Source organism: Fusarium proliferatum (genome assembly GCF_900067095.1).
Source record: "Fusarium proliferatum ET1 genome assembly, contig: FPRO_scaffold002, whole genome shotgun sequence".
Lineage (NCBI taxonomy): Eukaryota > Fungi > Ascomycota > Sordariomycetes > Hypocreales > Nectriaceae > Fusarium > Fusarium proliferatum.
Window position 1 is genome coordinate 3,079,893 of NW_022194791.1, and position 16,891 is coordinate 3,096,783.

General features: G+C 48.9%; 5 protein-coding genes across 5 annotated transcripts; 2 read left to right on the top strand and 3 right to left on the bottom strand.

Moving 5' to 3' along the window:
- Positions 1–1,118: 1,118 nt before the first annotated feature.
- FPRO_02785 (uncharacterized protein) lies at positions 1,119–5,591 on the top strand (the record flags this gene model as incomplete). Its single annotated transcript, XM_031227076.1, has 1 exon — positions 1,119–5,591. One exon carries the CDS (start codon positions 1,119–1,121, stop codon positions 5,589–5,591), a length of 4,473 nt encoding a protein of 1,490 aa, XP_031077548.1.
- Positions 5,592–6,689: 1,098 nt separating this feature from the next.
- On the bottom strand, positions 6,690–7,580 carry FPRO_02784 (putative transforming protein Ras-1; the record flags this gene model as incomplete). The annotated part of the gene is made up of 4 exons (XM_031227077.1): positions 6,690–6,931; positions 6,984–7,259; positions 7,334–7,448; positions 7,563–7,580. 4 exons carry the CDS (start codon positions 7,578–7,580, stop codon positions 6,690–6,692), a joined length of 651 nt encoding a protein of 216 aa, XP_031077549.1.
- A 4,949-nt stretch (positions 7,581–12,529) lies between these two features.
- FPRO_02783 (uncharacterized protein) lies at positions 12,530–12,732 on the bottom strand (the record flags this gene model as incomplete). Its single annotated transcript, XM_031227078.1, has 2 exons — positions 12,530–12,550; positions 12,580–12,732. 2 exons carry the CDS (start codon positions 12,730–12,732, stop codon positions 12,530–12,532), a joined length of 174 nt encoding a protein of 57 aa, XP_031077550.1.
- A 1,714-nt stretch (positions 12,733–14,446) lies between these two features.
- Positions 14,447–15,749, bottom strand: FPRO_02782 (putative 3^-phosphoadenosine 5^-phosphosulfate sulfotransferase (PAPS reductase)/FAD synthetase and related enzymes; the record flags this gene model as incomplete). The annotated part of the gene is made up of 8 exons (XM_031227079.1): positions 14,447–14,612; positions 14,669–14,885; positions 14,933–15,225; positions 15,275–15,292; positions 15,348–15,442; positions 15,494–15,538; positions 15,584–15,592; positions 15,660–15,749. The coding sequence occupies 8 exons, from the start codon at positions 15,747–15,749 to the stop codon at positions 14,447–14,449; spliced, it is 933 nt and encodes a 310-aa protein (XP_031077551.1).
- A 440-nt stretch (positions 15,750–16,189) lies between these two features.
- On the top strand, positions 16,190–16,817 carry FPRO_02781 (uncharacterized protein; the record flags this gene model as incomplete). Its single annotated transcript, XM_031227080.1, has 4 exons — positions 16,190–16,192; positions 16,255–16,357; positions 16,431–16,564; positions 16,629–16,817. 4 exons carry the CDS (start codon positions 16,190–16,192, stop codon positions 16,815–16,817), a joined length of 429 nt encoding a protein of 142 aa, XP_031077552.1.
- Between the last annotated feature and the right edge of the window lie 74 nt (positions 16,818–16,891).

The window sequence follows — 16,891 nt, forward strand, 5'->3', positions numbered from 1 at the left end:
GCAAACGGGGAGACGGGTTTGGTGCTCTGTTGCTTCTTGATACGACATCTAGCCGGTATTAGAGGAACAAGATGGACTGGTGGGGAATTTGAAAGTGAAGACCATTAGATATGTATGTACACTGGGGTTAATCGAGGATAATTGAGCGTTTTTTTGACGGGAAAACGGGATGGACTCTCTGGAAGGCATGGCGAAAAGCATTAACAATTAGGACGCCAATGGCAGGTTAGCCTCCTAGAGCACAGTGGTATGATGTGAAGAGTTTGTGTAGATACAAAAGCAGGAATTTCGTATTGTATTCTTTCAGTAGAGTGGCGTTTTTGAAATGAAGCTATTCTCCAGCTTCTGAGTATGAGATGCGTTCACACTTGGACCAAGAGGGGCCAGCCTCATTATTTTGCTAATACCGGTGATGAAGAGGCTGTATTGAAAAGGCACTGGCCCGTTCGATGGGTGAATAGAGACGACAACAAAGAAACAGATTCGGCCCAGGGGGTCCATCTGATGCGCTCGCACACACAATGGTCAAGTCTCAGCAAACCCGTCAAGACAAAAAGAGGCTCACGGACAAAGTGCGATTGGTTACGAATGACATTATCGTTAGTCTCATGGATGCCCCATCTGCGAACTTTGCCTGATTCTTCTCAAGTTCTTTGTGCATCAGTCAAGAATAAATGAACACTCGACGACACTAGACGAATAATGGAACTCGGGGATCTAAACCGGGTATCAAAGAACCATAGTGTGTGTCCTGGGTAGCCAAGGAAGATTTCTTGGACAAAGACGGTTCACGTTGGTTGACATGTGTTGAACAAAGGATGCAGGGCTCGGGTGAGGGAACATTGAGTTGATAAGAACAAGAACATCAGCTCAAGCCCTGGGCAATATTTGGTCACCCTTTTCATTCCATGTCAAAACTTATGAACTGGACTCTTATTGTTTCTATTGTTTATGTTGTTGTATAGTCCGTCTATGACACACTGGCTCAGGGAGCAAGCACACTTGAGTTCTAACTTACCTACCATCAAATACTTACAGACACCGTCCTTAAGCTCAGAGTACCGTACCACTCACCGAGAGTTGAACAGTCACGATTTCTCTCTCGAGACTATAACAACATGTCGGAATTTCCTGACTACGACACACCTCCTGAATATGAGAACCAGAGTCAAACCGGAAATCAGGGTCAAAATCCAGGCCAATATCACCATGAAAATGATTCGATACAGGGAGATCTGTGGGATCCAAATATGAGCAGTATAGCCTCGTGGCCTGGTGAGCCTTCTTTCGATCAGAGCGCTGGCTCGGCCACTTGGGAGCAGCAAACCCCGATCCCCCCGGGACAGCAGGCAAACCAGCCGAACCCTCTCGTTCAGGAGAACTCGAACGGTTCGACGCAGGATATATGTGAGATGATCAACCAGGTAATCAACAGGATATTCGACCGACCTTTTCATTATCCTCAGGCGCAGGCTCGGGGTTGGCGTTGGGTTCTGACGAAGCTTCGCCAGTTGGACAGTTTATACCAAGTGATGTTAGCCCAGGATGAATTCGACCACAGTCCTATTCTTGGCGCTCCAAACCCATTTGCATCTGAAAATCCTCATTCAGCTGGCCTTGATCTGAATAATACTTGGAGCGGTGATCCGCAAGTGCCTATTCCAAGTCAACAACGTGAGCCTCATTCCATTGCAGGACATCCTAATGTTGTCAACGCTCGGCCCGATCATGACATTGTCCCTCCTGTTCTTCCCGCTCCTGCAATTTCTCAGCCATCTCTGGCTGGCCCATCTAGTGAGGGTCACAAAAAGAGAGGTCGGGTAGCCTCACCAGACACTACGGCGCCCGCTCCGAAAAGGACGAGAAATCTTTCGCCAAACGCATCTGGCGCCGAGGGAAGCAACGCCAACAGTTCTGGAATCCCTAATCCCACTCCAAACACAACGTCACCTCCGTCGAGACAGCCTCAGATAACCAGGAAACGGAAAGCGGCTACCGACAGAGAGGAAGACGACGGTGAAGACGATCTTCTTTCGGATCCCAGGCCGCAAAAGAAGCCCAGGGGAGAACCAGCTGCCTCCGAGAATAGGAGCAATTCTCGGAGTAATACCAAGAAAGGAGACCGTGAACGGGTCGTTAAAGGGACAAAATGCCTCTTCTGTGATAAACACCCTGAGATCAGCGCCGCCAAGCCGTGTGACTGGGAACAGGTTTCACAGAGCAACGGCCCCAAAACATATAATCTAGAATGCACCAACTGCGCTGATTACCGCTCTCGAAACAAGGATAACACAGAGCTGGCCGAGGAAGGCGGCCATAAGTGCCAGGTTCCAGGCCCTGAAACGTCCTTGATCCACTTCGAGCACAAAAGGTACGGCGTTGACGATCCTAAAACGTATGAGAAGAAGGGTTGTGATGCTTGTGAAAGGAATAAACGGGGAGAAACATGCGACATCGATATGATACTAGGCTACGGTTGCCACAGTCACAGTTGTCGAAGAGAGGGGAGCTGCAAGGTTGGCGAGGTGGCAACGCTCTTCGCACGGCCAAACAAGCTCACACGTCGACCGTGGTACCGGCATCCATGCGATCGTTGTTCGTTGCTTCACAAGGCGAACGGTAAGCTGGAGGGAGAGGTGGATTGCTGCAGCTGGATTAAAGACAGGGAAGAGTGGGAGAACAACCAAGCCTGCGCACAATGTCAACGGGACGGGACAATATGTTTGGACCTTGGAGCTCCCATGGGGTCTTTTACCAAACGTGACAAGAACTTGCCCACAAGATGGGAGATACGCACCGAGTTCGAGGCGGACAAAGAGAAGACAAAGGGGGATAAGACCAAAAAAGAAAAATGGCATGAATATACGGAAGTGCTACCACACACAACTTGGAGAAAGCCGTGTCAAGGGTGCCAGACAGCTGGGAAAGCTACCGACTGTCTGGTCATGTGGTTCCAGCCATACCACGCGTGTGAGCGCTGCACGCAGATTGGTATCGACTGCATGGTCCCAGAAAATGGTGGTCTTCGACATTGTCCAATCTTCGATCTGAGCAGGGTTGGTTTCGGACAATTCACCCCTTACCAGGTCTGCGAGCAATGTTTAAAGGCTGGGAGAAACTGTGACAGACAAAGACCATGTGACAGTTGCATACAACACAAGGCGCGATGCGATGCTTTCCATTGGACCAAACCTGGATGTATTGACCGTGGCAAGATAGCCAAAAAAGAAAACAAGAAAACCTACAATCCTGGTCCTTTGTACTACCTGGCCTTGGGATATGGCCCTGAAGGTGTCAACGACCTCAAGGATGGTCGAAGCATTGAACATTGGATTGGTCCTGCAGCTCCTATGTACGGCCTGGTCGACCCCAAGGACGGTCCGCAGCTTTATACATCCGTAGCCAACGCTCATCGATCTTGTCGCCCGCCAGTGGGCTTTTTGCCCCCTGCCTGTCTTGAGTCTGGCATGAAACTGAAGGGCACACCTGTCGGATTCTGGCGCGACTTGATGAATATGTATTGGCACAATCAACCCCAGCCCCCAAAGAACTACCCGCAAGCGTACCAGAAAGTTTGGAGCCTTCTGCGCAACCTGCAGGGTTTCCAGATGGTGCAGGCCGGTATGGAACCCAACTTGCTAACGTTAGTACCTGCCGTGCGCAGCTTCCGGGGAGGTCCTGTGCTCGCTGACATTGAGAGAACTCAAGGTCATATACCTTCAGCTGCTTATCAAAATCCGCATGCCGCACAATCACAGGGGGCAACACAATTACCGCCAAACCAACCGTCGATGCAATATGGAGACACATATAATCCTCAACAAAATGCACCAGAACCACAAGCACCTCCATATCCCTTTCCAGCGGGACATCATCCAGGTGGCTATACAGACCTTCTCAACCAAGCATATGGAGATCCAGCAGCAGCCGGGCAAGAAGAAGACGGGGGCTTTAGTCAACAGCAGCTACCGCCAATGCAACCATTCCCAGGTCCAGAGCAAATACATGATAGCTTCGACCAACAGACGTTTTCCCAGGCGCAGAATGGGCAGCAAATGCAACAAGACCAAGGTTTGCTGAACCCGCAAGATTACGAAAACCGGGATCAACAGCAATTAGATCCCTATTCACAGCAAATGGGACCGCATCAAGGTCCAGTAGATGCCGAAGAAGACAGTCAACGGAGGGAAAATCTAGAATGGTTCAATCGGCTCAGTCGATCAGGAATAGTGCCACAAAACGCAGACGATGAAAGTGGCGAAGGTCAGCCCTTGGCTAAGCGTGCCATCCCGGCTCCGGTGATTGGAAATGACCAACAAGAGCGAAATAGTGGTTCGCAGTCTCCAGAAGAAAGTAACGAATCCCTGGGGGTTTTCAAGCGTCGGTACGGGCATTTTGTAGATCAAAGTGGTGAGCACGCACATAGGCGTTCCGGCGCGAATCGTGGGGAGCGCTGGCATAAGCCTCAAACCTCTAGAGGCAGCAAAAGGTCATCCCAAGAGAGAACGGCTCGCGGGAGACGGGCGCCCAAGAACGCAAACGAACAAGTTGCTTTCAATCCTTTCCTCGGTTTCACATTCGGTCCGAACCAGAAACCTCAGTCCACGGAGAAGCCAAAGAGCTCACGCTGGAAGGTCTTCAATCATCTCGAGGGTATTGACATGAGCGAATGGCATGAGTCAAAGTCTAAAGATGCTGAAGAAGAGTCCAGGCCACGCCTCTTTTCTATTGCCAATGGTCAAACAAACAAACAAACACCCTTACGTGATGTTCTTGGCGACGTGCCTCGCGAGGAGAATGTTATGAGGACAACCCTTTATTGCGGTGAACCGGGAGAGGGCGGATGGGGTCTGTGTAACGCTTGGAACACAGATAGCAAAGGTCAGGCTATCTGCCAGAGTCATGCCCATCGCAACACAGCCCTACCATACTTCCCAGTATGCAATGATTGTACCCGGGGCAACGTGAAGTACTTGTTCCAGCATGAGCACAATCCCATAACCCAAGGTGAACTGCTCAGCATGCGTGCTTATCTCTGCAATGACTGTGCAGGTCAGATGAGCAGCGGTGCTCCGAACGCGGTCCAGAATCAAATTGTCGGTACCAGGCGGGTATATAGCATTGCAGCGGATGAAGCGCATTCCCAAAGCATACCCTCACAGGCCGCCGCCAACCCCATGAGGAATACCGAGGCTCTGACAGGCAGTTCGTGTGCCAACAGAATGCTAGGAACATCGCTCTGCCGGTTCCATAGATTGTACTATGCCGAAGAGGTTATGAAACACGCGGCATTGATGCAAGAATGGCGGCTGTCGCGCTTCAAGAAGGCAGTGTGTCCCAGTTGTCTTGCACAAAAGCCTAGTGAGAAGGTCAATATTTCGGCCAACGTCGATGGTTTTGTAACGGGCGCGCCGACGGCATGGGCTTGTGTCGTTTGCAATGACTGGGTTGTGAATGAACAGAACGACGTGGACAACCAGCCAAAGGCGATTGACAAGCCGCTGTGGAATCTAAATATCGGGCGCAAACTTCTCGACCCGCGTCGAGAGATAACCACCGGCAGGGTTCTGGGGCAAGCGGTGTCTGTCTAGACGATGGATGGCTGAAAACAATGGTTCATGTGAATTTAAGATGGGAGGATTCCGGAGTTTGGCGTTTGGCGTTTGGCGTTTGGCGTTTGGCGTTTCTGAGACATAGAACCTAGGTTTGCAATTGACTTATCAGTTTTCACACGTAACAAGATGCCGACGCAGATAGGCTGAGACTGACCTAACATGGTGAACCAGGAGCTTTACCACCCTGTCATGCACAAGAAACTCAAGGGGACGCATCGATCAATCTCGGATATGAAGCATTCCGGATTGTTTTATGAGAAAAGCCATGTGGCTGATAACACAGCTGAGCGGAATGTTCTGCATCAAGAGACAAAAGACGAAGCTGTTTAAACCATAAGAAAAAGGGATGTGTACTTGTATTGTCTGACTGACTGAACCATTGCTGCTGGAGAGAAGGAGACCTCGAGATTGACAAATAGAAAAATAGAAGCAAAAAATTACATGTATGAGAGAAATAAGGATATAGAGAATCTGAAGCCGTACTTTGAAAAATTCATCCTCCCCGGCAACACAAAACAAAAAAAGGAAATGGTCGGGTGAATTTTAATCTCTCGCGAGGTCCTGAGGAAGGGATGAGTAGCATTGCATTGAGTTGCATCTGGCATTCGCAATGTCAGCAGCAGACTCCCTCCCCTGTCTTTCTCTCTCCTCCAGTATGAAGGCGATTCTTTTCTTTGTTTATCCACAACGTCCAAGATAGCGAGCCACTCCAGAGAAACGCCGATCCATGTTCCATGTCATATGGATCGTGGGTCATTAAGCATGAACCATCGGCATTGCTCACAAAGACGCTTTCTCTGCCATAAGCACGCCGGGGTCCCTAAATCCCATGTCGCTGGGTATCTCCGTTGGCTGCGTCCGAATCAAATGTGAATATGAACCCAGATCCTGACTCCCGTCCGATGCAATCAACTTTTTCATCTCCGTGCTCTTCCTAAAGCCTATTGGTTATATTGCATCCTCACATCATGTCGCGTGCATTTGACAGAAACCAGACATGTCGGGTACATCCCGCTGATCGCATCTCGCCTTGTCTCGAGATGGTCTCTCTTTCGCCCTTAGATATTATTCCCTTTACATCAGTACACATTTGGCACAACATCCAGCTTCTTGCTCGCCGTTGTCCATATCCATGGGCTTTGGGGGACCGTTCGCGCCTGAGGTACCGCCGCTGCCAGTCGAGTAGCCTTGCATCTCACGGTTATATCTTCGGATCTCTCGTACGATGTCGTAGAATGCCTTGTCGACGTTGATTCGGGACTTGGCGGATGTTTCGATGAACTTGCAGCCGAACGACCTTGCAAGTGCCTCTCCCTCTGTTTCCTTTGTCAGTAATTCATGCTAAAGCCAACTCGTAATAGAACGTACCCTGTCGTGACACGTCTCGGTCGCCTTCCAGATCGCACTTGTTGCCAACAACGACCATGGGGAAATAGTCCTTATCCTTGACTCGCAGAATCTGTTGCTGGAAGGTGGTGATTTCCTCAAAGCTTTGTCGCGAAGTGATCGAATAGACTAGCAGAAATCCCTCTCCGGTTCGCATGTACTGCTCGCGCATGGCGCTATACTCCTCTTGGCCGGCTGTATCGAGGACATCGAGCAGTGCGACCTCCTCATCAATGACACACTGCTTTCGGTACGAGTCTGTAATTGACGTTGCGTTAATACTGCTCCTGACGCGACGTGATGGTCACGCAAATGAATTTAGGGACACCAACCTTCAATCGTGGGGTCATACTCGTCGACGAAATGGCTCTGGATCAACTGAATAGTCAAGCAGGATTTGCCGACACCACCGCCGCCTACAACAACGAGCTTGTACTCTCGCAGGAACTAATGAAAGGTCAGCAACACGATCGATTATGTGTGGCGGAATGATGCAGTGTTAATGTCGAGAATTCGATGACAGGTTCTATTGCTCCCGGGCAGTGTGGTTTCGCGCTTTACCTTTGTGTTCGCAGCCATTGTGATTAGAGTTCAAGATGCGCTCCCTGATAATGATATCTTTTGACCGGGACTCGTCGTTGTGAATGAAGATCGGACGTCGCGAGAAATGGATTTGTCGAAAGGCAAACAACCAAGGACAGGACGAGATGAGACGATCGAGGAGAAAGGCGCTCTTTGCGGTCGACACGAGATGATGCAAGGAACAAAGGGAGATGGAGAACAGGACGAAATGAACTGAACTGAATTGAATTGCACTGAATGATTTGCCGCTGGGGCGAGCGGATTCTAGCTTTGAATGTGTGGAGAGACGGAGAGAGACGATTCGAATGGGCCAAATGGGTTCGAAAAAAAGGTCAAAGCAGAAGAGTCAAGGGTAGACTGAAAGTGACCAGGAGAGAGAAGGGGAACAAGGCCTGAAAGGGGAAAGGGTCGAAAGGCCAGGTTAGGAAAGCATCCTGGAAGGGGAGCAAGGGACTGGGAAGGGAAGGGGAAGGGGGGCGGAAGGGGGGCGTCGATGGATTGGGACCTAGGAATGAATGGGGCAGTTGAGGGTACTGGATACTCTTTGATTGTTTGCTTTTAGCATCGAATCAGTGGCAATTTGAGCCCTCAGCAAAGTATCCAAAACTTTCAGCCAGTTTCTCGCGCTTGCTATGTGTTTGCACTTGCTCTTCTTTCTCTCACTCTCTTTTTTAAACTTGTAGAGAGACAAGTATCCGATACACAACGACAAACAAACAGAGACTTGGAGATGATGGAGTAAGGAACAGACGGGAACGGGTTTCTCATGGCTGGGCTGGGCTGGCCTTGTCTCAATCGACAACTGAGTATCACTCCTACTCATAAAGCGCTCAGCACGCACCCAGAATACCTACACCAACACTAACACCACAGCACCATCGCCATCACCCGCCCCACGGCTTTCCAGGTGGTCAATGTCTCTGGGCGCTCCCGAGCGCTGAGATAGATCACTAGCATGTACTCCGTAAGTTAGTGACTTACACAGAATGAATGGAGGGAGGGATCACAGGAGACTACCCGTTCCCGTCCTGTCAGTGGATATGTATCTAGACCTCTGGAGGGGAACACCCGATGGCCGGATTGGTGGCTAGACTAGGGTCGATAAAGCCCAGCCTCTAGTTAGAGTGCGCGTAGTGGAGTTACGGTATTTAGATGGAGAGAGGTATACTCCGTACAATCCATAACCTGGTATCATGGTTAGAGGCGGCAAGCTTGTGGTTGTGTTGGGCTGTTGGTTAGTGATAAAGCATCAGGATACAGAGTACGGAGTATGTTCTATGGAATCTAGAAATGCCCGTTTATGGCATAGGAGAAAACGATTCACTGTTAATTAGTGTAGTGAATCACAGGATGAACCTATCATTTGCTCTATTGCAGCCCTACCACAACGCCTAGGGGTGCCCGGCCATGCCATTTGATTGAAGCCTCTATTCCAAAGAGAATTATGCCAAGAGAAGCGTTAACAATATCACAACAAGAGTGGTTGCAAAACCAACAGCCCGGGCAGCGGAATTTACAGTAGCTATTGTATGTTGTGGCTGTCTTGCTCTTGTCATTTGCCAAGTTCAACGCGGCGACTGACAAAAGTTTCGTAATGAGAGGCAAGAAGGGGGGGAAAGGCTCTGAATTGATAACTCAAGAGCAGATTTTTTTTTTTTTCTTTCTTTGCCATTCGGTCGCCTCCGTATCTTTCGACTCTTGGGCTGATCATGCCTGCAGCAATGATTCATTGTTGAATTTTTGGCCCCAGCGGGCTGTCCGTCATTGATTTACAGCGGCCTTCCAGCAGCTCCTCCACTGGACAAGCACACGAGGTTGGTAAGGTAATGGATGGATGGGTCGGGGCGTGCGCACGAAGCCCAACTTAACGAGTCGGGTGTGGGCCAAGACATGGGGACCCTTGCTTGTGCTTGTGCTTGGCCTTGCAGTTGCTGTTGAGCAGCAAAAAAAACACCAGTTGCCGCTGGTTAACAATTGGTCTTGTTGCTCCCTGTTGCTGGCCTCCTCCACGCAGTTCTGCAAGGGCAGCGGCTGGCTGCGTCTGCTCTACCAATCGTAAGCACACCACAGCGTGCTATGCAGTTGATTGTGCATTGTCCTGCACGTTTCGCTGCAGCAATTCCTCATCGTATCCGCGTGCCTGTGTTCCCACAGCAGATGCATATACTATAATTGATGAAGCGATGGCCTCCAACAATACCACACACGAAGTACTTATCCGTATCCGTTCCTTTATACCAGATCACACTCCTCCCACTGTGCAGGCCGCAGACCGACGAGGGGTGGCAGCAGAAGTGGGTGGAATAGGGGCAATGGATTAAAGTCCCTGAATGTTGTAATAATTTGCTTACCAGGCCAAGGGTCTCTCTCTGTTCTGGGGCCGTCTCTTCACCTGGGCTCGATCCATCACAACACCGAGCTACTGGTCACTGACCAGCAACAGCAAGCGAGGGTGTAGATCCTTAACGGCTACCCAGGCCAGGGCACGCCTCATCCTTGGTTGTGATATGTCAAGTCTAAAAGTTATTCCGCGCTTTTTTTTAAGCTACGATTTATAGAACAAATTAGCCAGTTCTTCTTACCCCATCGTCTTGCTCGCTAAGGCAGGAGAATGGACGGCGGAACACCCCCCGAGATACACCGGCGCCGTGACCCCGGCCTTTTCGGTCGAGCCATGTAAATGAGGCCGACCATCCATACACATTATGTACCGTTGATAATTGCGACCGCCGGTATCTACTCCATCTTTCGTTTGTTGTTCCTTAGAATATAGGTAACCTAGACATTACTTTACAACCTATAAACAAGATCAGACGAAACATAAGTACTTAAATTCACAATTTTTGTCGAGTAATAGAGCCCGGCTTCCACATAATGGCCATCCTTGGAATATACTGGATAGCGATGTTATTTCCGTAGCATCAGACATGTCGCATGGTCCCTTTCAATTCTAATTGCTCATTTCAACTCTACTGTTTGTTCTTGATGGCCGTTGTTTGTGTGTTTCTTATCTCTTCGACTGTATACATCTAATAGGCCTATGTTCACCAAGTCAAGGAATAAGCGAAGTGATCCTTTGGCTTTTCTTAATAGGGAAGCCTTCGTTTGAACCATACGGAGTACATCGCGATACGAAATATAGCCTCTTAGGATAGGCCTCATACTTCACCCATTACATGGAGGGCACCGTTATCGCACATTGGCGAATGGCTAGTCCTGTTCATCATCAGCATCTTTCGTTCGGTCACACAAACCTGAGCGGGTTCCTCTTGCAACAGAATCTGCGTTCTTATTGCACGGGTATAGATGGTTGAGACCTTGTAATCACTTTTACCATTTCGCGCCCAGATATCCAGTTATCACTCGAATTGGTCGTCTAGACGGTCGCCGTCACCACTAAGTAACTTCATCATAACCAATTACATCCAATCCCATGGCCCAAGCGCAAGCACCTTCAGAGAACGTTATTAATAAGCCGTGCCTTGTCATGATTTAACCAACAATAAATTTGTGACAGAAGGAAGAAAACCCTTTTCATAAGCGCCAATGATGACATTGGCGTGAGTCCATTATCCATACTACATAGCCACTCTCTCATGTCTCGATCTAATGCAGATCAACGTTCCTCACCCCTTACTCTCTCTCTTTCCAGGTCCCCTGGACCTGGGGAATGAATGGGGTGACAAGTTAACAAGTTCCGATGCTCTTAATCTCAAGTCGGTTAGCTCAGAGTCCAAGTCCAGGGTCATGGTTCCTAACGTGCAGGGCGGTAGGAGTGGTGCTCGACTTCATTGCCTTTCGCTAAAATCTGCTGTGATGACGATGTACGATGTTTTATCTGGTGGAACTGGAAATCACACTATTTATATGCAGTACGTACACTATCATGACGACTCAAAGCAACGTTTGGGCTGAATTCAGCAATCAACATAAGCTGACCGTACCTATTCACAGCTTTACTCCCTAGCCTGCACCTAAATAGTGGAAGTGTCTTAGTGCCTGCAGGACAAACGTTTCACTACGCTCATTGTTCTTGTTCCTTTCATCCTCCAATGTACAGCCATTCAACGTTGCAATGGCCAGCCGCCTTCGCCAGATGAAGCACAACAACTTTCCTGCACGCCGTACTACTAGCGTTGGCGCGTTTGAGGCTGTTGAAGATGTGACGGTGTGTCAACAGGTTCAAGCCGGGTGGGGGTTGATCGATGCGTGGCGTGGCTAGGTCGATAACCCAATCTGATGGCTATGATACAGATCCTAGATAACTGCCCATCTCAAAACATTACATAAGGGTTCTGTTAGGCGATATGAAGAACTAGATTCCACGCAGCGATAGCTTCAACTGAGCTTATCAAGCCGAGCACTCTTATCACTTCGAAGATCATCCCGGGCTAAGCAATTTTCACTGATAGTCTGCGATGACTGGGGCTTATGTCGAACAAGATGTGACGGGAACAGGTCAACACAAAGCATGAGGCATGAGGCCTGGAGCAATTACTGAGTAAATTCTGTATGTTAGTGTCTGGTCACTTGAGTCTGGGTGGGGGTTGGTTCCCGACCTCAGATGGAAGTTTCAGTAATTCGTTCGGAAAGCGTGATGAATCTACAAAACCAATCACAGGCTCAACCAATAACACATGATACAAAGAAAACTATGCTCTGCCAGAAATCTCCTCAATGGGCCAGGAGCTGAAAGCCAAGCTCGTACGTTAGGATAGGGCTTCTGTCAAGTAAACGGGTTAGGATAATGGTTAGCAGACGAACAAGGCTGTCAAACAAGCCCTTTGCCGAAACTTTGACGAACTGTCTAGTGTCAGTCTGAAGCCCACACATCGGTTAACTGGCTATTATGTTTTGCGAGTTTCAACGGCGAGCATGCCTGGGAACCGATTCCGACTATGCCTGTAGGGTCCGCTACGGCTCTTCCCTAGGGCCACAATATGTCATCATAAGTAGTGTTCTTTACCCTAGAAGAACAGGAGTTGCATCAACGTACCTGAGAAAGAAACGTGAAGAGTCGTTCTTCAGAGTATGATCGGAATTGGGTGATGGCCGTAACCACGTCGCGTATCGCATCCCAGCGTTCAACAGTTACTCCCAGAATATCCGTAGCGGTTGCCAAAGGGCACCTAACAAAAGGTCGAATCATCTCGCCAGGCCCTGTCATACCTGATACCTAGGTATATTGCGAACACCAATTGGCGCTGAACCCTCACAGGTAGACACGTCCACTCTCTTCGTCAAGCGAGCGACTGCTGTACCCCAGCATTCTCAGAAAACTGGCAGCGTTTGGAGATATGCTCCGAGTTTCTGAAATAAATTATAGTCTTTCCTACGAGCCGAAGAGCCTATATGATTTTACAGGGGGGAAGAATATCTGTTTGTAAGTACCTATGCTTGACGATAGAAAGAAGTAACTGTGATATTGCGGCTCGACGGGAGTTGTGGGGTTAACGTGTGGGGCTTCTGTCAGACCTGCAGCAGACACGTGATCCTGTAGTTTAAGGAGAGGATGGGAGCTTGAAGTACAAGGTGGTTTATAAACTTCTTCAAAAACTCAACAAACAATGGCACGAATCTATCCTCCCTCAGCCCTTCGTGAGAAATTGTACTGGCATGCTGTCAGTTGTTAATTCAAAGAATCTTCGCCTGTGTCACTTGAAGTTCTGCTTCTTGACTCTTTCGGCCGAATGCAAATACACGCAACGTCAGTGCAATCAAGTTGAATGTGAACGATCTCCAACAACTTCTATAGTAAGCTTCTAGAACGAAATGACGTCTTTTCCATTTGCGTTTGCGCCCGTCCCCACCAGTTCCAGGTTGTGGTCCACTTCGATATGTCCCTAGGACTCGTCCTAGCAACAGCCCCTTTTCGGTAGATTACGCTCTGGCTTAGTTCTATGCCAAGCGCATATCACGACATATTTCAATCTCCCCCTCAGGTGTCGTGGGTTTGTTCAAGGTCTAACCTCTGATCTCGGCGCCGATCATGTCACGAGCCTTGCTATCGCCGCCACGATGTGCCTAAGACAATCTATCGACTCCACCTCCACCATCCTCTTTGTTCATACCCCCTGGTCTTCGTCACACCCCAGGTTCCTTATAGGCAAGAGCCTCGAGTCAGTTTCCGCATATAGCGTGCCATCACATGAAGCACGAGTCCCTCTGTAGCCTTCTGTTGATGTTCACGCGTTGATCTGCAACACAACAGATCACTGGCCCCTCTTGTTACTCAAAATCGTATGATATTATGACTTTGGCAAGTCAACTTGCTCAACGCCGATACTACGTTACGGCCCCTCAGGGCGTCGGAGATGAGACTTAACTCTGCTCCATTGTCTTATCTCGGTTGCCAACCCTAAAGTCAGTATGGTACAACAAAGATTCAACACCTTTGCCTTGTACCAGGATGCACGACATATGTTTCATGTGTTGGCCGCAAGTGCTGAATCCACAGGCGATTCAAAAGTTGTCAAGTACCTATGCAGGTAACTGCGCAGCAAAATCGATGTGCAAGCCCAAGTGCCAGATTTCATCAACGTTGGATCGCTCTGAGATACCTGCTGTCCAAGAATGCTTCCCATGCAGCTCGTCTGAATAAAAAGCGCCATGATCGAGATGATCAGGTTTTGACCGTCGAATCACCGAAAGTTTCAAGCCCGTGCGCCAGTATCAGAATGCAACTCCGAACATTCTATAACACTCGTCTACATATATTCAAGGATATCAACGAAACATGCAATATAGCCAATGGCAACTCTTTACAGAGTTCCAGCGGATGTTACTGTGATCAGCGCAACTACAACCCGCCACCATACCTTGCGGACTTCCAAATATCCAAGGATCCCAGCTATCAAGATATATCAAGGTTTCTCAGCAACTTGCTCCGTGGTGTCCTTGTCCGCGTCTTCGGTTGCCTGCTTCTTAATCTGCTTCGGGTCTTCTTCTCCGTCACTCTCAGCATCAACTCGCAGACCCTGGATGCCAGCTTGGACTTCATCAACGAGACTCTCAAGATACTCTAAATCCCTATATCTGTGTCAGCATATTTAGCACTTTAGCATTTGGTAATGTTCCCTGCTAACCGTCCAACAAGTGTGACCGTGTTATTTTTGCCCCAGCGAGGATAACTCCCGACCTTGACACCCTTGGGCCCAACTTTGGCAGCCAAGGTTGTGAGGTAGTCGGCAACACCACTCTCGGGAAGAGGCGTAGAGAACAGTACTCTATGCGTACCCTTCCCTTCAGGGTCACTGAGACGCGGCAGGATGTGAGGCTTCAGCCCATCGAGAAGTCTCTGAACTATTTCCGGTTAGCAAATAGTAAGCGGCACTCAGGAAATGACTTACAAAGTCTAGGGATACCCGGCAGGATATGGATATTTCCGTTCACGACTGATACGGGAACCCAAAGATCATCATGAGGGAAAAGAGCCTGCTTCTTAAGGTCCCGAGATTCATCAATTGGCAACTCAGCCATGCGAAGCTTTGCCCTTCTTGCTGGCGAGTCGACATCCCAATCGAACTTGGGTTGATTGGGATGAACCTTTGACATCAGCTTCATCTTGTCAAAGGTTTCTTGGTGTAGTTTGAGAGGCAGGTTGAAGGCCTTGGCGATCGATTGGTAGGTAATGTCGTCGTGTCTAAGATGTTAGTATACCTTCTGTCAAAATGAGGGTAGTGAATCCTCACGTAGGCCCAATCCCACCACTGATTCATATTAGCTAGTTATTCAATCCCCACGTAGCGTCGCCGAAGGACTTACCTAGTAACAACAAAGTCATAACGGTCACTCATTCTCTGAACAGCCTCAACAATTTCGCCTTCATCGTCCTCTATCACCTCGATGCGCTTGAGGTTCTATATCTATTTAGCATTCGCGTATTCTTAGCTACCCAAAGCCAAACCTACAATTCCGAGGTTGAAGCACCATTTGGCGAAATAGGCAGAGTTGGTCTATCTCGATTAATACAATAACTTGCTCATACTTCAATCACTCACATCGACTGTCTGCATTCATGATGTCAGTTACCCCATTCTGTTACACAGACAGTAAGATGTATTCAGAGAACTATACCTTTCCGCCTAGAACTTCGTCACCGATGATCAAACAGGCGGCTGTAGAAATGGTGCGCGAGTTGCGCTCATCTGCCGATTTAGGAGCCATGGTTCTTCCTAGGGCGAATCGTCTGGTGTTGCCAACAACGGGAGCTGAAAGATGCCGGGTTACCTGAGAGATGCGTGAGAACATGGATGGTCAAAGTCAGATGCAATAAGAGAGCTTGAGGATCAGGTGATTAGGCAGATAGCAGGGTAAATATGCAAGTTCTCCCTTTATTGATCCAATGTTGTCTCGATTTCAACAGCCTGTAGATGACGTTAACTCGCTGCGCTAGACAACCTATGGCGGGACAATGTGGGGTCAAGTCAACGGCTACTTACTGTACTCCGTACATACCTTACCTAGGTACCCTTTGGCGGGGCATTGGGCTACACCAACTTTACTCGACTGATAACTGCTAAACAGAGTTGAGGTATCAGACACAGCTTTGAAACAGCTACAAAGGGGGCCTTACCTATTACCAAAAAGCCTAACCGAGCTCCAAAATGGTACATACACTCACACCTCTTCCTCTCCGTCTCCGGTTCGCCCGCTGACATCCTACGTTTAGGCGTCGGAATCGCGACTGTACACCTTCTCTGGAGAGTCAAAGGACCACCTCCGCAAGTTTAGACTTACTACTTCTCGGGCCAAGGATCCCCAAGCTGTTATTTGTATGTACGTCTCTTTGTGATAAGACTTGAAGGTCGTTGGTCTCCTTTCTCTTGCTAACCGTCCCTCCTGTAGACCTGATCGATAAGAACACTTACGAGATCCGACAAGACGAAGACAAGACCGTTTATACTTCCCTCGAAGAAATTGGAGATGACCTCCCCGATCATGCTCCTCGATTTATCCTCCTGAGCTACCCCCTCACCATGGTATGTATGACCGAGCAACTGTCAGGAATGCTTGACATTTGACATGATGCTGAGATGAGAATAGGGCGATGGGCGCTTGTCTGTGCCATACGTACTTATATTCTACCTCCCCGTTACCTGCAACGCCGAGATCAGAATGCTCTACGCCGGCGCCAAGGAGTTGATGCGTAACACGGCCGAGGTCGGACGAATTATTGATATCGAGTCGGCGGAAGATTTGGAGGAGATCCCCGACAAGCTCAAGTCAGAGTAATCAAGAATCACACAAAAGAAAGGCAACGTGGTGTGGCAGCGAAATCCGTATATCATGATCTACATAAAAACATA